The sequence below is a fragment of the Vigna unguiculata genome, chromosome 10 (assembly GCF_037176805.1).
Source record: "Vigna unguiculata cultivar grain cowpea cultivar isolate G323 ecotype 2 chromosome 10, ASM3717680v1, whole genome shotgun sequence".
NCBI classification, from domain to species: Eukaryota; Viridiplantae; Streptophyta; class Magnoliopsida; order Fabales; family Fabaceae; genus Vigna; species Vigna unguiculata.
This window is the reverse complement of record NC_140801.1, coordinates 893,956-917,257: the sequence shown is the minus strand read 5'-3', so window position 1 is coordinate 917,257 and position 23,302 is coordinate 893,956. Positions and strand designations below refer to the sequence as shown.

Here is a 23,302-nt window from a genome sequence, read left to right as displayed (position 1 = left end):
AGTTTAACTAGAATATCTAAAATTTAAAGTAAAACGTGTCTATAAAATAAAATAATAGAAGATTTTGGTTCTAATAATTATGAACAAGGAAAATATTCAGAAGTGTGTGAACTACAGAGGGATAAAACTTATAACCTAGACAAAGAAATTACGGGCAGAGTTGATTGAGAACAAATTAAGATACTAGGACAAAGTTGATAAGCATGGATTAAGATACCAGGACTATGGAAAATCGATTTGGTTTTATATCAAAAGTCTACAACAACAGGGATTGGTGAAATGGTACCAAACCAAAGAAAGAGATCTACACATGTTTTTTATTGACTTAGAGAAAATAAAATTGTTCGTGTGACTTATATCTAGACTATACAATACATGCTTGACAGAAATAACTACTGGTGAAAAAAATGTCGGAGGTGTGACTAAGGACATTTCTACAACATTAGTACTCATTAATCTAGTCCCGGATATGCTTACAAAGAGCATACAAAAGAAGATCCCTAATTGCATGCTTTTTTGCATACGAAATCATTTAGATTGAGGAATCAAGGAAAGAGATTAACGTGAAACTTTCAAGAGAGACCTCGAAATCAATTAAGTATACATCAATGCATTATGAAATATGGAGCAAAATGAAAGATTGATACTTACTTTATATGCTGATTTTGCTGCAAGACAGGGAAAATTTGCTCTTTCAACAAGGATTGACCGCACAAACTCTGCATTCACCCCCTTGTCAACCTGTTAACAAAATATTCTTAAAATATGAATTTAGGTCTAACTATTTCACAAACCAGCCAATAAGATAATATTTACACCCACTTATATACCGTAATTTAATCATATTTATAGTCGATGAGGGACCTCTCTAACACATCCATTCATGCAACATTTTGAACATGAGACTAGATATTTGTGAGAGGTATCGAGTGGTATGATAAGTTCTAACAAACTTTGCTAAAACAGGATCTGTTACCATCTTAGAAAGTGGATTTAGAACTTAACCTCACAAAGTTAACTTATAAGGTAAGGTTGCATCCAACCATGATACTTAATATAAATATCCATTAATTAGTTTGTGTAAAGTCCTTGCTGTTTTAAATGAGAAGCAATTAAGGAGTAATATGAATTAGATTTTATACAATACATTTTTTTGCCCAAAAAAAAAAAAAAAATCAAAATCAAACCATTTGCACCCTCTTCTTCCCTTACCAGACATACCTTATTTTGCTAAGAGCAGTGTGTAAAACAATTGAAGTTAATTTGGCCATAAAGAAGCAAAGATAAATACTTGAGGTAAAAGATAACGGTATGAAAAGTTTAACTGTAGTCAAGAAAAGGACCAAATATTATGATTATAATACCTACCAGAAATTGCTCCAATCTTCGTGTAACAAATTGAAGTACCTAAAGAAAGAAAAAACTGTCTCATCAGATTTCAATCACAAGAAGCAGCAGAAATTGAATTTACGAAATAATCTCATCTTACATCATCGATTACATGAGGATCTACTTTAATGGGCTGGACTTCTGCAGCAAGTTCCAGGGCCTTTTTAAAATCTAGATTTTTATTCTTTTCCACCAATAGTTGCACCTGGAGTATAAAATGCATCTCTGAGTGCAAGGAATTGTGTTTATAGATTTTCTGCTTTTAGCAGGAGGGGTAGAGAGGGCGGAAGGGGAGTGTCGATATAAAAGGAAATAGTTGAAGTCTTTAACAAATATTAGACACATGAAATATATGTTGTACTTACAAGACCATATGAAATTCTTCGCAGACCAAATGGATCATTTGTGGAACTAGGTTGACAACCAGCAGAAAATAAACCTACCAGGCTATCTAATCTGCAGAAAACTATCATATCTCGTAAGATTCAGATCTATGTTGTCAATATCATTTGGACATATTCCACTATAACATGCACCGTAAACTCATTTCACATTGCAATGAAGAACATTCCATAATAAAAATAAGAACACTAAGGAATTAGTGGAAACATGACTTCCGAAAGTATAGGATAGCTTTATTTATTCTTATATCAATGTTATAGTCAAGATAAAGGAAAATTCTATTGTTGAAGTTATTAGGATATTTTAGAATGAATCAATTCTAGAACCTTTAGAATAGACAAGCATTTTACTGATCTTATTCTTATCCTTACTTTTCTTTGTAATCTTTCCTATCGTATTTTTTTGTTTTGAATTTGAGTAGTAATCTGATTGGCCAGAAAATATCTAAAAAAAATCTTCCAATTAATCGCAATCACTGTAAAGAAACAGGCAAGATATTTAAATTCTGGCATCAGCTCAACCTATCAGCAATTGCCAAAACTATGCCAGCATCACTTTCAGGAAGCGTGTCCCCAGAAAATCTAGGAAGTGTGATCTCAAACAAGGCCTCTGCAATCTGCAAGATGATAAATGACAAGGAAAAGCAAAATTATGTTTCTACCAACCAAACATGATCCAATGAAGTTTTAAATATTGCAGTGGTAAAACATGACATTTCAGATAACCGAATACAGCAAAAAAAAAAGTTAAACAACCTGCTCCGAGTATCCATCTCTAAGGGCATAGTGACGCCCCATAATTCCCGAAAGTGAGGTAAATTCAGTGACAACTGCAGTGGAAAGATCAGACATTGCAAGAGAGGCAGCATCACGGATAATATCTTGCACATCTTCACTGATGTCTAGGATGCAACTTAGTTCAGCAACCATGTTTTCAACACGAGTCATCTTATCAAGCATGGTCCCAAGCTTCTCCTGTTTCATTCCATGTTATTCAAACAAGCAAGATGAGAGAGGTTAAGAGATATATTTTCAACAACTTGCACATAAAACTATTATTGTCTTTATTTCCTGACTTTCCCCTAATTCCTTCTCAGTATAAACATTGAATCAATATTTGACCTGATTTAGAAGAAAAAATGACTAATGGAAAATGATAAATGCCTATTTATTTAACTTTCAAATTAGAATAATTGTTTTATATATATTTTGATTACTGTGAGATTTACATACAAGCACTTCAATAAAAGTTTAATTTGTAACTTACATGAAATAGAATGTTTTTCAGTTGCTTTCGGAACTCTGTAAACCTCTTACGAGTGTCCATCTCATAAAAGAACTTTGCATCTTCATAGCGAGCTCTACAAATATAATCCAAACAGATTTTGATGTGCCTTCTCCATTAAATAAAAAAAATATATGAAATGTGCACATTACATTGTTCAAATATGTTAATTTTATTCTTAGTAATTGAAGAAACGGTATTAAGGCAAGTCTCTTATGTATATATATATATATATTGGACAACTCTACTCAATGTCAATTGGTTTTAAGTTGAAATATAGCTTGGAATTAAAGCCTCTAACTCATCTTGATAGTTGTCTATTCTGATAGGCCTGCTTTGTTTGGTAGGCATCTGTGGATGAGTGGTGCTGGAAAGTCCCACATTGTTTGCCTCAATTCTCCGAGTTTGGATTATATTCTGTTGGATAACATTGCCTAATGCTAATTGGCTTTAAGATGAAATTTACCATTAAAGGGTATTAGAGCTTTGAGTCCAAGTAGTAAAGAGTTTCACTCATGTTGCTTCAATTCTTCTAAATGAAGTTAATTTCAGCACAAACTACAGTGGTATTGTGTATTTTCTCAGCTTCAAGCCTAAGGAGCACTCTGCTCGAAAGATAAAACCATTAATGTATCTTTACCATTAGCTTAAACAGTAAGGAGAGTTTGCCCTTGACAAAAGCCATCAAATACAACCAACAACTAATAAATGTTTGATAACTCGTCAAGGACACCAAACCCAGGAGGAGCCTGGGCATCTCTTTTTCAATAAAATATATGACACAATTAGTTGAGAAAAGAACACCTGAGCACAGCTTCATTTCCTTTCCTCACAGTAGTCTCATCAATTGCTCCATTTGCAACCTGAGAAAATACCATGCCATTTAATAAATAAAATTTCAAAATATGAAGCTACTTATTTTAGAAGACTAATTAATGGAAAGAACTTACAGCAACGAAATAAGGCAATAATTGTCCATTTGCATCACATACAGCAAAATACTTTTGATGCTTTTGCATAACCTGCGGGCATGGTGCACAATAGTAAGCTTCTATTTTCCATATTCTTCAAAACCTCACACACACACACACACACACACACACACACACACACACACACACACACACACACATATATATATATATATATATATATATATATATATATATATATATATATATATATATATATATATATATCAATTTTTTATCATAACAGTTTCATATGATTTCATATATTTTGCCACAAAACATGTTATATAATATTGAAAAATACATACCTAATTCTCACTATTCTGAATAGTTAGACCAATAAATCAAGGACCGGTGTCTTTACTAGTTCAACAATAGGTCTGATTTTGAAAGCAATAACATTTTTAGTTCCATGTTATAGATAGTTACCTTACAATTTAAACACATTTGTAAACTCAACCCCCTAATGTCATTTTTTTGTCCGGGCTTCTATGAATAGGATTGACAATAGTGACATACTACAAAAAGTGCAGGTCTCTAATTGTTTTTCTCCCAACATGTCTGTAATGTGCTGTCCCAGTTATGAAGTAATTTTCTACTGCAGCAAATTTTCTCTAAAATAAGGAATGATTAACTTACATCTAGAAAATGTCCAATTGCATTCACTTGAATTCATGGTGAACTATATATCTAAAATATTGTTAATTTTTACTTCAATAGTAGTTAAAAGTAAATGTATAGAATAATTGGTGCTGTTAATATTGGTTAATTTTACTTCACATGTGCAGGCCTTCTCTAACTCTCTACTTTAATTTGCTTTCTTGATGAATTTCCTTTTCTTAGTATTTGATCTAATCTAAGGATATAATACAATGCCTATTGAATAAAAAACTGCTTTTAAAATTGAAAATTTACATTCAGAAAAGAGTTGAAATTCTGTTACAGACACCTATATTTAGACTAGAGAATTGCAATTGTCATGAAGGAAAAACAGAAAACGGAAGAGTGACGTATCTAACTCTCAGGACTTAGGGTAGAATAAATTGATTTCATTCATTTATGCCAAGAATACATCAGTCATGTGAGACATGGAAGTAATGAGAAGGAGTGGAAAGTGTATTGTAGAAAGAAATTTAGAAATATAAATAGTTAAGAAGTTTAGTTGGGGTGAGACTTTCCGAGAAAGTCCATATATAGTTTTATCTTGTGGGGTGAGGGGGAAGGAGAGTTTTCAGTTGTTGTGACAGGGAATGCCCTATGTAAAAGGAGGAGATTTCCTTTGTAAGCTGATTCTATGATCAGAGTTGATAACTGCTAAAATAATACAGAAAGAAGAGTCTTAGTATATGTTTTTCTCTATCTTCTTTCCATTCTTTGAGGAGGCACCTAACACATGTACACAAGGCTGGAAAGCTAATTTAGGAATATAAATACGATGGTTTTCCAATAATTCTCCCGACAGGCTAGAGTTGACCACAATTAAGGTGGTTTTCCAATAATTCTCTTCAAAATAAAAAAGGGCACAATTTAAATATTACAAAGAACAAGTATAGAGTAATTTTACATACTGCAATATCACTTCTAAAAAAAAAAATAATAATGCGGACATCATCCATCTTATAAATAAGCATGCCCATGCACACTATCTGAGATGGAACTATGATTTGGACTGGCTTAATGATCAACAGAAACGGATTCCAAACAAAAATTAAAAAGCCAGAAAAAAGTGAAATGCTCACCATTGTTAAAAGATCTTTTGGAAGATCTAAGAAGGTTTCTTTAAACTTTCCAAGCACGGGAAAAGGAGCCTCAACAAGATTTACAACCTAATATTAAATATAAAAGGGAATTCTTAGAAGTGAACGCACGTGAACAACATTAATTAGAAGGAACAAAAATTTTTACCTCGTCAAGCAAACCTTTTGGAATAAGAATTTGGCCATTTACACCTTTTGCTAATGCATTAGATTGCTCAAAAATAATTTTCTTACGGTCCTGAAAAAGTACCCAATCTAATTATTTAGATATATTTGCAATTATATATATGCATGTATGTATGAATTTTTTTATTAACAACTTATCAATTGTACCTCAACTGAAACTTTGATTCCTGCATTGTTAATTGCAACTGAATAAGATTCTGCCTTTTCCACCTGCGATTAATATAGCATGGTTCCTTATGTAAAAGAATGTAAAAGTCCCTTATTAAAAATGAAAAGGATACAATAGAGAACAAAGAAAACAAAATGTATGGCAACCATTATATTGACCACACATACTAATGTAAATATATCTTTACGACATATGCAATCATCCCAACTCAAGGTACAAAAACAATATGGATGGACACCAATAAAGCTGACTAGAATTGAAAAAAACTAATTTGCAAAGACTTTTAGAAACTAAAGCAAACACTAACCAAAGAAAAACAATAAAAAACAAACTCGCTAACTCAACCAAATTATATGAATCAAATTATACCATTTTGTTCTATCAAAAGACAATTCCTTAAAAAGGTTAATCAAAATCCTCTTATAAGGTTTCAATTTAAGTTTGAGTTTACTTCCACTCTAAATATTTTGAACTATCCAATTTGATCAACCATTCTACCTAGGGTTTTTATTGGTCTTCTTCTCACATGTTCAACTTTTTATCATCTTTACGTAAAGAGGTGCCACCCCCAACTTCTTATCTAATACATTCATTACTAATCTTATCCTTTTCTTGTTTACCACACATCCACCAAAAGTCATCATCCAAATAGAATTTATGTTCTGGTTAGCACTTTATGACCCAACATCATTCTGTGACATAACCACTGCACTGTTGGTCCTATGACCACGAGGTCCAAAAGTCTTTACAGCTTTAAGTTCAGGGGCATCATTCTATCACAAATAATACCTCAGGCATTCTTCCCATTCATAGCCCAAGCTTAAATCTTATGTTTAATATCTCCCTATAATTCTCTAGTAAGAAATAAATGTTCTAAATTTACCTGAGTCGACATGTTCCTTGCATATGACGGGCAGAATTATACATCAGCATGAGAAAAACTCCACAGATCCACTTTGTAACATTTTTCTGGAAAGATTAATTATATTAATTTATATCTTGGGTTTATTAAAGATTTTTCATCATAAGCCGTAGACATATTCTTAACTTTTTTCTGAGTACACTGATATAAGTTTTAATCTCAATATACTTATGTGAATTTCTCCTATCAATTAAATCAGATTTTACTATCCTCTGCCCTTGTTCATGTCAGATTTGATACTTTCTCTACATGAAGCAGCGATCTGGAACCATTGGTATAAATTTACACACAAATGGAAGGGTTTTACTAGACACATACAGAATCAGACATGCATATGGACAGATATTTCTCAAAGAAATATGTTCTTTCAACCATGCATCAAACTAAAAGTCATAGAATAAAAGTGAGAGTGATAAAGAAAACAATCTTAATTTGCAGTTGTAGAAAAGTGTGCTTCAGGCATGCACCTGGACAACAGCTGAAGAAGTATTACGAAGACCACAAGACATGTTTCCGCTGTATAATATATACAAACATGGAAATCGTTATTCACACTTATCAGATAATAAACTAATAAACAACACAAAGCTTAACAAAATTGTGTGTCAGCTAAGCCTTGGAATAATTGGCCAAGATATTATTTCCCTAGTTTTATTCTTTGATCTTTTGACTTTTCGCTATGTAGAAATCTCACACTCCCTCATGATATTCTTGTTTCTGGTGAGCCATCTTCAGTATAATAAAAATACTGAGGGAGGATAAGTGAAAAGAAATGAATAAAGTAATTATTGAGTAGCTATGCCAACAACATAAATAAGAATTGTTTGTTGCCATCGCTGCTCACACTGTTCATAGCCGACGTTATTATTCACTGTTCATAACTGCAAAAAACATAGTATAATGTAATGCATTGCCACTGAAACCGCAATGTAAAAACCCAGTTTATAATAATTTTCAACCATCTATATTCCTCTCTAATTGACTAACTGTTACAAACAGACAACTTAGACTAATTAGTAAGCACCTCTTTAATAGGGGGTCAGCTAACACTGTTTAGTTTATAAAATCTATTCAAAAGACATGGAAACAGTCATGAGTAAGCATACAGCTCACATGGAATTCTGTTGAAATGGTGTCTATGACAAAAAAAAGGCACAAAGTCCGGTATGACACATGGTTTAGGAGAGGGCAAAGTAGAGATAATACCTAAAAAGAATAAATTACCTTGTCACCCCAGCAAACGTAAATGGGACAACTACATCTCCATGAAGAGCTAAAATCCAACGGATAGGCCTGCTAAACATCACCTGCATTAAAAGTTTCAAAACATGTTAATTCATGTAACCTGTGATTTCCTTCACTCCACAATAAAACCCCATGATAGCATTATATGAATTTCAATTATTTATAACTTAATGATGCAGAGAATAGTTTGTTTTGTCCAATGCATCCTCTGAGTCAACATTCACTCCTTTTTCCTGCTTCTCATTCGACTGTTCTATGACAACAGGCAAATTGAATGTCCTAATAAACTAGTTAAGGAAACAAAAGTATAAAATATTTAATGAAAAAACATTGATTATATTAAAAACACAAGTTATTTAATACTTGTTCTTTTCAGTAACCGAGAGTATTCAATGGTTTTTAACTATATACCTTTAGGGCATTTATTATCAATACCCTATTATTAGTATATACTAATCACTATGTTAGAAACTTAATATTAAAACCATCCCTAAGTCTAGTGATCTCCAGAAATGTAATATAAAATCATCCCAATGTCTTCACCTAATAACTTAAGCTTTCGGAAGTGTTGGTTTGTGATATGACATCAGAGTCTCTATAATCATGTGATCGCTAGTTTGTTGCCCCCATTCTTTCAAGTACTAAAAGTCAAAATTCAGTATCAGCGAACAGGTATGATGGACAATGGGCCCGTGCAATGTCCATGTTTGAAGCACAAAAGGGCTGTGCATAAGAGGGGGTCTTAGATAAAAAGTTACTAATGTATCTTCAATTCACCTAACAACTTAGCTTTTGGGAGAGTTAGTTAGTTCACGACAAAAGCTATCTATCTTCAGATGTTTTATGATCTATGCTGATAAAGTGTCGTGTTGCCTAGTTATACCCACTTAAAAATTTAGCATACCTGAGAATTCCAACGCATTGTCTTTGGAAATGAAATTTTAGCAATAGCAGCAGGCAAATCTTCAGACAAGACCTGATAAAAGTAGAACATATCAGTGGCTATAGCATTTTTCCTATAAAATGTGTAAGAAGCAAGATAAATAAACCCTAGATGACAGGATGTATGATTCACATCTCAAAACTCTTGCATCATATCATGGAACTGCAGTCAGAACTTGCCCTTGAATCTATCTCAAGTGAATTTGCCTTGAATTTCCTTTTATTATGTATTAGATGAGAAACAATTGGAAAGACTAAGCAAATTTATGACTGGTATAACCGTAAATAGAAGAAATTAGGTATCTTTGGCTAACTATTAGATATCCATAAATGTGTTATGATAATTGGAACTTCTATCAAAATCAGTTTCCCAACTTTAACATAGGTAACTAACTGAACATAATCAAAACTGATTCATCAAAACAGCTGGTATTCTCTACAGTCCATTAGGTTTATACATCTCAAAAATGTTGTCTTTAAGACTATTAAGTTCACAAAGCACTTTTTAGTGAAACCAAGGGTACAATATTGCACTATTATCTTAAGCTTCATTTCATTTAATGAAGTGCTCAGTTGACTCTGCATACAACATTTATAAATCATATTATTAGAATATGTCATAGTAATATTGGCCTATTTAATTGGTTTAGGATTAAAAGGTTTAAGGAAATACCTTTAAGAAACAGACACTCACATTTGCAATACTTGTTTTAACAGACCACATAAAACGCACAAAAAGGCAAGACAAAGAAAGAAAGAACAAAAACCTCCAAAGCATATCTTGAAGACTCCTTTACACGTGCATAAACATATTCTGTTTTTCCTGCAACATCAGGTACCTATTACAGGACTGAGCTTATACAGAGTTATATTAACACTAAAATACACTCACTCAACAAGTCTTTCTGCTTCTGAATACTCACCATCGACCTTTCTGTATACTAGGTCCAGTGGTACAGAGTATCTACGACAAAAACCCTCAATGGCCTGATAAAAATAATATAAATGTAGGCACTATTTCATGAACATCAACTTAGGATAAAAAGAAAAACCTAAAGCATTGTAAAACCTTTGTTGGATTTCCTTCATGATCAAATGCTTTTGAAACAGGAGGACCTCGAACTTCAACCTCCTTTTCAGCCTGTTTTGTGTAAAGATTTTCAACAGCAACCTGTGAAATTCACAATACGAAAAGTTTATGATTACTGTCATTTCATATCTGAAGAATTATAAAATTTGAATATTTTATGCAAGAACAAAACATAAAGTTCTTCGGTTGAATTTATGATTCTATCCATACATTTTGGTGATACTGTCTATTAATCTTGAAAGGAATTATTGCAAATGCTTCAGATAAGATTTTATCATTTAATACAGAACATAGATTATAATGAGATAAAACTTAGAGGGTAGGAACAATAAGGGTGAGGAATTAAGTAAAATGCAATGCATCAAGAAAAAAGAATTGCATATGAAAGATAAAGTTTAGTCACGCACCACTAATCTACGTGGAGTGGCAAATGCTTGCACTTCACCATGGTTTAACCTTTGCCGTTCAAGCAGTTGCAGCATTAAATCTTTCAGCTACAGTGACCAGCATAGTAAAATCCATATTAAACAATGAATAATAATAACTCACAGGAAAAATCATAATACAAATATAATAATAGTTGTCTAGAAAATAGCTGAAACAATTTATAAATTATATCACGTAAAAAGTGAAAAAGAACACACTTGAAATCCATATGTGAAGTTAAACAAATGATAAATTGAAGGTTACTGTATTCATGATTTTTAATTAGATGAAAACAAGTCATACTTGATTACTGGCATCAACAACATCTTGAGGTGGTATCTCTTCAGTCCCAATTTCAAGAACAAATACTCTGGAATGATCATGCACCTATAAGCAGAGAAAAGATAGAATTTTAAATTAATATTAATATACACATTTAAATTAGTATACGAATAAATTTGAGGAAAATAATCAGTAAAAATACTCTTGCTTAAGCTAAATATTAAAAGATTAAGTTTCTCAATATATCACACCATTCTTACTGACAATACTTTACATAAGACAGGAATAGGTCATAAATGCAGTCTAAAGTTTGTATTGAGTTAATCATCAAATAAACTACATCCAGAATATGTACGTGTAAAATAAAATACAAGATGGAATGTTCTTTGAAGCAAGAATACCAGCAAACAGTAACAATTCTGCTACAATATATCTGTCTAGGAAATACAATTCAGACATTTGAGGGAAATGACATTCCAGGAGAAACCAGCCAAGCCTATGAAGTGATATACTTCTAACGTAACGAGGTCATATATACTACTAACAAGACATGGGAGGCCAGTACAAAGCCTAGGCATCATTGTAGGGACCTCAATATAACAAGACCATATATTCTATTTGTTGCTAGAGAGGTGAGTCACTTCTTCAATTCATGGACTTTGACAGTGCAGATATTGTGAAATGCAATTTGTTAACATGTTCCTAGTTGTAAATGATTGTGGTAGACTGTTGGATTTCAACCTTAAATATTTCTAATATTCTTCATTAGATAACTTTGGTTCAACAACTTTGAATTTGGAAATATTAGCTGTCTTGTCAGGAAAGTCATGCAAAGGATAGCAGATAGTGACCAAGCAGCGATACTCTAATACCGTAATAAATGAAAGGGAAAAGAAATATATTAGAGTTTAATTCCCCTCTTGTAGGTTCTCATACTTATAATAATAGTGGTAGTTCAGATACAATAAATAAGAGGGAAGAGTTGCTCAATAAAGCCTATTTAAGACCTATTCTAACCAAATAAATTTAAAAAAGGACAGATAAACCTATAAAGAAAATCAGAAACAGAATTTTCAAAGGAAAAAAAAAATTGCCTCAAGCTCTATTAACATCAAAATTTCACACGGGATAAGTTGATGGGAGTGACCCACATGCAAACTAACCTTCCCACATGCAGCTTCCAAAACTCCTTTTGGCAATACAAAATGATCAGGTTCAGAGATAAAACCAAGGGGAAAGCCAAGCATCTCTCTTGTCTTCAACCAAAGTTGAGCACATTGGCGAGCCAAACTGGAGAAAACCAAGATGAAGGAGAAAAACATAAAATGTAGAGAATCCTGACAAAGAAGCATAAGAGATGACAAAATAACTATAGACTAATGTAATAAACAGTACTAAAACCCTAAAAAATCCAAAGTCCTCAAATGAACACTAGATTCGAGCTAAAGTGCTATAGAATAACTTAACTAGATGATCATTTAATCCCTGATAGTGTGTTTTAAACTAGAACTAGAAAATAGTGTATAATTACTACTGTGCAAGAGTAGCATGAATCCGTCAGGAAGCCAAGTTTAATTTTAGGAAGGAGTGCACAGGATCTTCTCCTCTCAGTAACAGAATGGTTCATGTTTGATGCAGATTGCAAGGAAGGTGAAGGGGTGTTGAGATAATAATAGGAGGGAATGGTTAATGTTACAGTTTTCCTGAGAGTGAGGCAATAAAGAGGAACAATACGGATGGAAATTCTTTCCTGTGTGAATGCAGTTAGAGTATTAAGAAAATATTTTTAATTTATTACTCAAATTATTTCGTAGGATTAGTTTGTTACCTTAGAGTATCTTAAATTGTCCTTAAAGATTGGTTCTATTATCCTAGAATATCATCTCCTAGGGTTAGTGTTCATACTTTTAGTAATTATCACGATTTGCTTCTTTTTCTTTAAGTTGAATTAGGAGGTTATTAATTAGTATCAAGAGGGTTAGTTGCTTAGTCTTATACACAAGATCATTGTAGCAAATCATAATAATAATTCAAGGATAATGTGTTTTTCTTTTCTCCTCTCTCCTATCCCTTGAAAACTTTGTAATTTAACAAATATAAAAGGAGAAGGGGAAAGACAACAAATGGGGAGGTATGGAAGAGGTAGAGAGCAAGGACTCTCAGATACACGGCATTACCTATTTCTTGATTCAGTTCAGTTAAGCAAAAAATTGTAGTTTTTAATGAGTCATTTTCATCTGCTGAAATGAAATATATGAATGAAAAGAAAGATTTTTGACGAAACAACTTGTTTTTTTTCTATTTGTTCAACAATTGAATAATTGCAATTATATGTTACTAGTATAGGTTTTATCTTGTAAACATGGGTATTCTTTCAAGAACAATATGGGTTGATGAAGGATCCAGAGATCGTATTGGAATTGGGATCAGTTCTGCACTTTCCTAAATTCAAATCAGGCAAATACATGTATCCACAGAAGAAATAACACAGTATTTTCATCATAACTATGTGTACTTTCAATCTTGTCTATATCAAGATTGCACAAGTCTGGGCCATAAACAAATATTACTCTTCCAAAATTTCTTATTTTGGAGACAAGACAAAAAGCCTTAAAGTTCATGAATCCTATATTTCCAAATATGGTTTATATGTGATGAATATTTTGCACTAGACAAAAAAAAAGTCAAGAACAGAGTTGTCTCAGCATTTGAACAAGAATACCATAGATGATAACATTAAAGACAAGAACTTTGGACAAAATATCACCAATGTATCCAACTTTTGATCAGATAGATTTTCACAGGACAATATCATGACAATCTCAAGGATTAATTTTCAATTGTGATTATGACTTTACCAAATTATGAAAGTGATACAAATATATATATAGATGCTTCACAAGTCAGGCAACAAGCACTACCTACGCATGCGGCCAAAATAGCGAGCACGCTCTGTTACTCCAACAAAGCCTCTGGAGTCTAGGATATTAAAAGCATGAGATGTTTTCAGAAGCTGATCATACCTAGCATGTAGTGGTAAAATATACATCAGAAGCAAAGACAGAGAAGAAACAGAAAACATATTGAATAGATAATGAGAGGAAAAAAATCCAAGAAATAGAATATTTAAGTCATAAACATACGCAGGGATTGCAAAGCCAGAAGAAAGTAAGGTACGAGCTTCCTCCTCAAAGAAATCAAAATGTTTTTGAACGTGATCAACACTAGCATGCTCCAAGTAGTATGCACTCATTTCCTTCCTAGAAAGGACAAAAAGTATTGTCACCACTAATCAACAAAAAAATCAATATTACTAAAAGACAAATTAGTGACCCATAAGAATAAGAGTAAAAGTGAAAAAAACTGAGATTTGTACATTATAAATGTTGAGATCCACTATTGAATATACGTATCATCAAAGTAGAGCTTCAGGTTGAGTTATGCCAAGCCAAATTCAAGAAATCATATCAACTGATATCATTAAGCTCTCTAACAAATTTCAAATTGAAATATGATATAATTGTGCATTATTTAAAAATTGAAGTTTATAAGAATTTATAAAGATCAACTGCAATGAAATGTATGTGTAATGAAAAACACTAAAACAACCCATTTTGCATAATCAAATTCAAAATCACATACACGGAGGAGAACAATATTCTTGGAAGCTTGAGTGTGACAGTTGTTTAAATGTCATAATTTTTTATTTGAAAGAATACAAATATATCAATGGTGAGGAGGAGATTATAACAAAAAAAGGGGGACACTCGCAAAAAGGTAAACAATAAAACCAAGCTTAACTTTTTCCTTTGCTAGACATCGGATGCCTATAACCTAATTTTTTTCCCAATAGGATAACCAGTGAACATATTCATAATTTAGGATGAACAGCCACTAGAATGGTTCATGTATCAACATGGCATCTAAAATTAATATATTTTAATCATCTTAAATCAAAATTATCTACTAAGCACCTCTCAGAGATGTATCTCATGGCTGATACACAATTTGTATCCATCTCCCATTTTTTACAACAAAAGATCTTAACAATTTGTGATACCCCAATATATTACCTAACGCTCAAGTTTAGTCAACCCTTGCCAGAGTCTTCAATATTTTCATCTATGCAATTACTGGGGTTTCTATTCCAATCTTCCTCTATCTTTCTAAGCACTTTAGTAAAGGCTGTTCCACAACAAGGCATTTGCATTCATGCACTGTACAACCAAAACTCTGTTGTTCTTCAGTGAAAAATGAAATAATTAAGATGAGGAAAATGAAAGAGGAAGCATAACACAGTTCAATTGTTTTTCTCTGCTTTCCCAATTATAATAAGTGGGGTACTACAAAATTGAGAAAGATGTCCTCTCTTCTGCCTTTAGTCATCACTTGTATTCCTCTCTTCTTCCATCCCCAAACTATAAGTCTTCTGACCTAATGTGTTCAACTTTGTTGTACTTGTCTTCCAGTACTTTGGTTGTCTTACTAGGATGTTTTGTCCTTCTCAGAACTCTCATTTCAAAACATGAACTCTTAGTTGAAAAAAAGTAGTTTCCTGCTTTATAGCATTTCATTTGTCTTTTTAACTTTCCTTGACCTTCTTTACATTTCGCAACCAATTCAGACCAAGAAAATGGCCATGTAACCATAAGCATTTTCCCCTCATCAAAATGTTTTTGATATGTGTTAGAGATCCCACATAAACTAAAAATATGACCAAATCATAGTATATAAGTTAATGCACATCTCATCTTAGAAGTCGAATTTGTGAGGTTGAGCAAAACTTAAAGTTCACTCTCTAAATTGGTATTAGAGTCTATCCTAACAAAGGTTGTTAAGTTTATCGTATCACCCCATATCAGGTCCCCTCTATTCCCACGCTCAAGATATCCAGCCCTCAAAGAGAGAGGGTGTGTTAGAAATCTCACATTGATTAAATATATGACCAAATTATACTAAATAAGAGGGATGCAAACCCCACCTAAAAAGTTTATTCTTTTAAGTTGTGTTAGACGTAAAGTCCACTTTCTAAAAAGGTATCAAAGCCTATAAGAGCATATCTTAATGAGATTTATTAGACTTATTGTGCCACCTGTTATCAACCCACCCTACTCCCATGCTCAAGATGTTTTGTACTCAGCGTGAGTGGGTGTGTTGGAGATCCTACATCAACTAGAGATAAAACCAAATTATAGTACATAAATGGTGCAAACCTTACCTTAGCAAGCTTAGATTATACTTTTTAAGAATGTTATAAGAGAAAATGTAAAATAAAATATAACAAATAAAAAGGAAAGATTTACTTTTTTATGACATCAACATATTTCACTACAAAAAAAAAATAAAATGAAATGCAAATCAAAGCCAGTGGTTAGAGTGATCAAGTACTCATTCTCCAAGAACAACTCTCCATATGTAATTCCATCAGAATACTTTATCTTCTTGAAGTGATCAACCCCCTATCACAAAATTTATGAAACTTAATTAATTTATGGGTGATAGAGATTGGTTGAAGAAAAAAGAGAACTAGCCAACTTACTTGCAGTAACATAAGGATACGCTCAAGGCCATAAGTAATTTCCACAGATACAGGTGATAACTGGAGACTTCCAGCCTGGAGGGAGAGAGAGTTGAGATCATGAAATTAAATTGGCATATCTTTTTTGTTTCAATAAAAGAAAAGCATTCAAAGGCTGAATCATGGAAAATGACCGTAAATAAAAAATCTGTTTTCTTCCCCTCTTTTTATAGAAAAAAAGTCCCTATCTCTCTTAAGCAGAATATTCTTCTCTCTTATAAATTTTCTTCTCCATTACAAAATAATAATAAAAATTCTGTCATGGCAAGAAAAACATACCTGCTGAAAGTAGGTGAATTGTGTAATCTCCATACCATCCATCCAAATTTCCCAGCCCAAACCCCAAGCACCAAGAACCTATATACATTTTCAATTCGCATATGGATGACATCACAAATTTATGAGATTTAAAACACACAAAAAAGAAAAAGGTTTAAATTTCCTTTAAGTAAGCAGCATGAAAAGATTTAAAGCAGAACAATAAACATTACCGGACTCTCCCAGTTATCTTCCACAAATCGTATATCATGTGCAGTAACATCGATACCTATCAAGGATTTATGCACTCCACAAGTTCATATTCAGAGTTTTTGAAGTGGAAAATGGATAAAATAGGGTATAATAAGAACTGCACAAATTTCAAACTGTTATCTCGTTTTTAGTAGTTAATTAATCTAAATTTCTTTCACCTTATTTGCAATGGTTAAGGAATATCAGCAACTTAATTTCAAGGGGAGTAAACAGTGAGGCAGTAAGACCATTTTCACCTCCCTTATTGGGATTACAAAGAGCAGAGGTGTTAAACTCAAGAGTGAGAACACTGAATTATGTATTTTGTTACCCTAAAAATATCTAGTTTTAGTCCCCAATTTCAGTACAAGACACACAACACAGGTTTTCCCATTAACAAGGATCATGTTTGGCATCACTTCAACTAGTTTCTAGCGTTTTGTTCTTTGTTTGACCTTATTAGTAATGTTTGATAAATAAGCTATTTTTAGTAGCTTGTTGCATTTTTTTAAATGCTACTTGATGTAGCGTTTTTTTCAAAAACTAACTTCAAACCTTTTATATTTATTCCCATTTTTGTACTTAAAATATTTATTAAATTTTTTCTTTACTCTTTTTTGTACAAGACATGAATGAATTTATTACACTTTTTTCTTCATTCACTCATAAGACATGACTTCATTATTTTTATGTTTTTAAGATTTAGTGGGATTTTATTTATTTTTAAGCTTTAAAGCATTAGCAAAGGTAAAATATTTATTAAGTTGAGGTGGTAGATTGTAATTTGAGACATTGATATTGATAGATGATAGATTTGTTCTATTTTTATTAATTTTAAACATTTTGCATAATACATTGTCTGTTTTACCATCACACTATTTATTATTTTTAGAAATATACTTCAAGATATTTCAACAATTACATTAATTAACATAATGAAAGTGTTATTATGTCTATTTAAAAATATGCTGTTTTTAATTTATTTTAAATTTGAATAGAAATATCAAAAGGTATAATGTAAGATTAATAGAATATATAACAATTCAAAGTAAAATAGATGTAATTAAAATAATTTATCTATAAAATAAAAGCATGATATTTCAATGATATTTTTGAAATTGGATTCTGTTAATTTTAAAATCTGCTAAACTTTCAGTGTTGATAAATGACGGGCCAAATGGGTACTTTTCATGCTCTAGAGGTGATAGACAAGGAGACCCTTTATCTCCTCTGCTTTTTTTGTCTTGCAGAAGAAGTGTTTATAGAAATATTACGAGTGCATCATGTTAAACAACAGACAATTAGTAACACACAACTAATCAGCCATCATTTACAACAGTAAGATCCATACTTGAGTAATATTCTAACTAGTGCCAACTATGTAAATGAATCTAGACTGAAATTCTTACAGTCAATAAACATCAACAAACTCACCCTAACTCCCAGAACAAATTATCCCTTCTAACCTAAAGAAACAAGCTCCCAAAACACAAATCCTAAAACCAAATAAAAGATCACCTTTAGTAATTAGAATGCACATTGAAGAGGCAAAGACATCTATGATATAAAAACTAATAGCGCCTGTGCACTCTCGACAAGCTTAAGAAATTGAAATAACTAGTAAAACATCCGCCCAAAACCATAATAAATAGAAAGGAACATGCTTTTGTTCACATCAAAGCCTCTTAGTTTTTTTCTTAAAACAGAGTTTTCTTACTTCTTTTGTAAGTTTCTCTTCCATTGTCAAGCGAGTTTTCTATGTGTATGCTTAATGCTCATAAGTCAACAGATAAACAAAAAAAATATAATCTATTTCAAGTGAATCAAAGATTATCAGTCTCAGTTACAACCTAAAGCAGTGAGGCTGCGGATAAATAGATCCTGAGAATTTCCAGGATCAGGCTTCAATATCACCTGAGATCAGAAAACAACCAAGAATTCAATGCTAGAAATGAACACAAGTCATTCAAGAAAAAACAAGCTTAACTACAAGTTTATGAATTTGATCATGTCATCAAACTTGACCTGAAATTGAGTATGTCTTTGGAGCCTATTTGGGTTTTCTCCATATCGACTATCATCAGGGCGGATGCTAGGTTCCACATACCTAACATCAAATTAATAAAAAAACACCATCGATTTCAGATTCAAAACCCTCCTTGCTCTGCATTCATACTCATAAATAAAATTAACGAATTTTAATAAATGAGTATTAAGAACTGTTCTTGTCAAAATCTCTTGAGGTCTTAACTAGAACATTCAAGTGTGTTCCTTTCACATGATAATTCCAGGCTTATTTATAGAAAAGCAGTTGCAATCACTAGTCAAGTTGTTGCAGTATATTATCCACATAATCAAGCTGTTAGTTTGTTGTCATTTTGGTACCTAGATATTCCAGCTAAACAGGGAGGGATTCTGTAATGTCCAGAGAGCAGTTAAAAATTACATATGTAGGTAACGGCCATGGCTGACTTCAATAACCTCAATGTCAGGCCACGCTAAGTTAGTTCAGCATACCTCACTCCAGGACTGATCATTCACGCTAATGAAAATCAGCAATAATAATCTACTTGAGGGTACGCAAACCCTCAGTTTCGAGTTAACTAAAAAGACACTCCATTCAAAGATCGATCAAATAGCTCGACATAGATCAATCACAGCCTGAGGGAAGGAACACAGCCCCCCAGTCTCAAGCTTACTAAACACAAACACTTCAATCTTAAGTTCATAAAACCACTATGCCTCCTATGTAAAAATAGACACTCCATCCCAAGCCCAACAACATAGCTCAACATAGATGGTCACAGCCCAACTGAGGGTACAAGAACAAATAGCTTCCACTCAAACAAGTATACTTAAAACCATAAGTATTTTCTGAGAAAACAAAACACGCTTCTAGTAGAATACAACAATAGAACTCAGTAATCATTATATTCACTGCTTCAGGGCAGGGAAGGACATGCGCACTAATTTCAAAATCATTACAAAAATTTCTTTGACCGAACAAAATGGATATTTTAAAAACTAACGCATAAAGCAATAACTTACATCTAAAACATACTTACGCGACATTCCATGGTTCAGGGCCAAGAACCCTTAAATATGTAAGAGGATTCATAGTCCCAGCTCCAACCTGCTCAATACAGCAAAATGAAAAAAAAAATGGTATGAAAGAAGATTCAATGCAAATTCCAAGTTCAAACTGAACCTCACTACTTGAAGCCAACCCTTAAAAGTATACAACATTTACAAGAACAACAACAATAATAATATCATATATTAAGAGAAAGTGGTCCTTGCATTGAGTCATTGATAGAGCGAAGAGTTTATACACTATCATCCAATTACATATTGCGTACAAATTAGTTGACTTACACTACTTAAATAACTTAAAAGTCATACCTAACATAATTTCCTATTGATTGTGAATGTAAAAGTTTTTCCACATACAATTCACAGAAATTGAAGTAAAAAATATAGAGTAAATTACACTAACACTCCTGAGGTTTTTTGAGATGCACGTAACCCCTCCTTATTTAACATTCACAATAACCTACTTCATAGGGTACAGGATGCAATGTTTGTTAAACAATTAAAAAAGTTTAATGTAATGTTATATGAGGTGTAAGTGTCAGTGTAAGGATAAAAAAACAAGGAGAGGTACCGTGTCCAATCTCAAGAAAAAAAAAAAACAAACTCAGGCGATGTCAGTATAATATACTCAATAATATACCATCGATACATTTATAAGACAATTGAACCAAATTGACGAGTCACAATGCAGCAAACTAGTTTAACTACCTCTGTGTTGCTACATTGCATTATGGAACATCCAACAGAAGCCCAGTATTCCTGCAATTTCCCGTACAAGATAAAATAATTGAACCATCGAACAGTCTTCGTGATAAATTTAAAAGAAAAAACGGAAGGATAATGTGATTCTGTTGATGCAAAGACCTGAAGGCGCTGAATGGCTTGCTGGAAGGTGAGGGTTGGGGGGTTAGCGGAACGATTGTCGGACTGAGTTGAAGCAGACGAGTGGCGTGAGAGCGAAGGTGAAGGTGGAGGTGGAGGAGGGGAATGGGGAGTGGCGGTGGCGGAGACGTTGGTGGCGAAGTGGCGGCGGCGGAGGAGGGAGTGAGAGAGGCGGAGGCGAGTGGTGGCGTGGGGTTTGAGAAGGGAGATGACTAAGGGCAAAGCGAGGATTCCCATGGCGCGACCACGGGTGGTTGTTCCAGAAATGGGGGATAAGATAGGGTTTATCAAGTTCAAGCTTTTCGTTCCATTCGCAGAACCTGTTCTCCCAAATACTATTTGAAAATAGAACCAAAGAACAAAAACCGTTACTACACTACACCAAAGGTTGGGTGACCATAAATATCTTTTCAAATTTAATAAATAAGTTGGGTTATTGTGTATTTTTCTATATTATATATGGAATATGCCTGACTTTTAATGAAAATTTGTATTCATTACTTGTTATTTTAATCATTTTTTATAACAAAATTTGAGTGCCATAACATTTATGAATGGTTTATATCGTTGAAAAATGTATAAATAATTATATAATTGGATATAAAATTTATTTAACAAGAGTTGTTCATAATTTATCTCACTAAGGTGTTTGGACATCATGTCACTTACTTTCCTCTTCAATTTTTTTAATTTGTAGCGTGAGAGATGTATTGAAAAGTTTACATCGACCAAAAAATAAGAATTGATTATATTATGTTGAAATGTCTAGTTTAGTGAGAGATAAAGTCATGTTATTATATTGTAATATATATAAATTAGGTGTAAACTTTACCTAAGAAATTTATTACTTGAGTTTGAATTAGGTTTAAATTCAATTTCTAATATGAAATTAAGTGAGATTTGTTGAGTCTATCTTGTCATCCATTATTAGATCATTGATGGACTACTCACAATTATTTAGTTTCAGGCCAAGAGGTTTAGTTTTGTAAGGTGATATGTTAGTGCTCACTAACTATGCACAAATAGAAATTACTACAAGAATATTTTCTCAATCATAAGAATCCCTTCTCGGTCATGGATTATGGACTGGTCAAGGTTCTTGATACCATGTAGATAACAAAGAAACATATGAAGAAGGGAATTATGTAGTATTGATCGGATATAAGATGTTACAAAAGTGGTGTTATATATACACACAAAACTAACCCTAAAAACCACAAGTAAATGGGTCTAAAACATAGGCCTATTCCAACATAACTCAGGAATATAGAGTACATCACTTATTACCTGTGTTTTTCCTTATATCTCCCGTTTGATGTCCTATTTGCCTTGCATCGCCATGCATGTGCCATTTCCCAATTTCACGAAATGTGAAAAACATTCATCTATCGTGTGAAACCAGTTCTAGTTGCAATCATGTGGTTGCCTTCTTTACTTATGCATCTTTTTTCTTGCACATATGCCATCACTACTAGCTTTTATTTTTCATCTAGTTTTGTATAGTTTGTTATTGCCTTCTCCCATTTAAGACATTCTTACTGAAAATGACCTAATTGATGAAACTTAAAACACTCAATAGTTGCTTTAACGAATGCTTTACCTCGTCCTCGTCCTCTTGCACTATCATTACCTCTTCCTTACCCACAACCGCATCCTCTTCCACTAGGTTTCTCCTATGCAATTTCCAGGGCTTGATAATCTCCTTCTTGTCTCGTCGCCTTAATAACTTTTGTCCATGAACAAGTAAGGAGCTTTGAGGTGCATCAACGATAAGTTTGTCTGTATTTGTGGCTTCTTTAATGGGACACACAATATAGTAAAAATTCTCTATAAGTGTGCATAATATTTTCTCCATGATCTTAGCATATGTCATGTCTTCTCTACAATTTCGCATATCAATGGCCACTACCATGACTTGTGAGATATATTCAGTGACCATTTCTCCCATGTTCATCTCGATGAGCTCAAAGGTTCTCCTAAGACATTGTAGTTGAGCTCTCTACACCCTAGCATTGCCTTGATATTTAACCTTCGTTGAGTCCCACGCTTGCTTGGAAGTCTCTTTTTGAGTAATAGTTTTCATAATCAACTTGTCAATGGCTTGAAAAAAGGTAGTTTTTTGCTTTTAAATCCTTCAATTTCATTTCTTCTAATGCCTTCTTCTGAGCTGTTGG

At 32.9% G+C, this 23,302-nt stretch overlaps 1 protein-coding gene across 6 annotated transcripts in view; it reads right to left on the bottom strand.

The window, feature by feature from the left end:
* Window positions 1-21,499, bottom strand: part of EDD1 (glycine-tRNA ligase) — a 28,456-nt gene extending 6,957 nt beyond the window's left edge. For 2 of the 6 annotated variants that reach the window (XM_028052036.2, XM_028052037.2), the window contains exons 1-32: window positions 21,111-21,496; window positions 20,955-21,005; window positions 20,219-20,286; window positions 19,179-19,260; window positions 19,004-19,067; window positions 17,135-17,190; window positions 16,923-17,000; window positions 16,605-16,679; window positions 16,454-16,524; window positions 14,209-14,325; window positions 13,987-14,088; window positions 12,229-12,355; window positions 11,087-11,170; window positions 10,765-10,851; window positions 10,337-10,438; window positions 10,191-10,254; window positions 10,035-10,090; window positions 9,230-9,301; window positions 8,305-8,387; window positions 7,548-7,596; window positions 6,137-6,199; window positions 5,952-6,041; window positions 5,786-5,872; window positions 4,026-4,097; window positions 3,880-3,938; window positions 3,058-3,151; window positions 2,547-2,765; window positions 2,313-2,407; window positions 1,755-1,845; window positions 1,490-1,594; window positions 1,369-1,407; window positions 652-741 (exon numbers count right to left, since the gene is read on the bottom strand). In XM_028052036.2, the coding sequence (XP_027907837.2) occupies window positions 652-741; window positions 1,369-1,407; window positions 1,490-1,594; window positions 1,755-1,845; window positions 2,313-2,407; window positions 2,547-2,765; window positions 3,058-3,151; window positions 3,880-3,938; window positions 4,026-4,097; window positions 5,786-5,872; window positions 5,952-6,041; window positions 6,137-6,199; window positions 7,548-7,596; window positions 8,305-8,387; window positions 9,230-9,301; window positions 10,035-10,090; window positions 10,191-10,254; window positions 10,337-10,438; window positions 10,765-10,851; window positions 11,087-11,170; window positions 12,229-12,355; window positions 13,987-14,088; window positions 14,209-14,325; window positions 16,454-16,524; window positions 16,605-16,679; window positions 16,923-17,000; window positions 17,135-17,190; window positions 19,004-19,067; window positions 19,179-19,260; window positions 20,219-20,286; window positions 20,955-21,005; window positions 21,111-21,365 (2,847 nt within the window). In that variant the 5' untranslated portion in view covers window positions 21,366-21,496. Of the gene's footprint in view, window positions 1-651; window positions 742-1,368; window positions 1,408-1,489; window positions 1,595-1,754; window positions 1,846-2,312; window positions 2,408-2,546; window positions 2,766-3,057; window positions 3,152-3,879; window positions 3,939-4,025; window positions 4,098-5,785; window positions 5,873-5,951; window positions 6,042-6,136; window positions 6,200-7,547; window positions 7,597-8,304; window positions 8,388-9,229; window positions 9,302-10,034; window positions 10,091-10,190; window positions 10,255-10,336; window positions 10,439-10,764; window positions 10,852-11,086; window positions 11,171-12,216; window positions 12,356-13,986; window positions 14,089-14,208; window positions 14,326-16,453; window positions 16,525-16,604; window positions 16,680-16,922; window positions 17,001-17,134; window positions 17,191-18,587; window positions 18,971-19,003; window positions 19,068-19,178; window positions 19,261-20,201; window positions 20,287-20,954; window positions 21,012-21,110 lie in introns of those variants that run through there. The other 4 variants (XM_028052034.2, XM_028052035.2, XM_028052038.2 and 1 more) reach the window with 4 other exon arrangements.
* Between the last annotated feature and the right edge of the window lie 1,803 nt (window positions 21,500-23,302).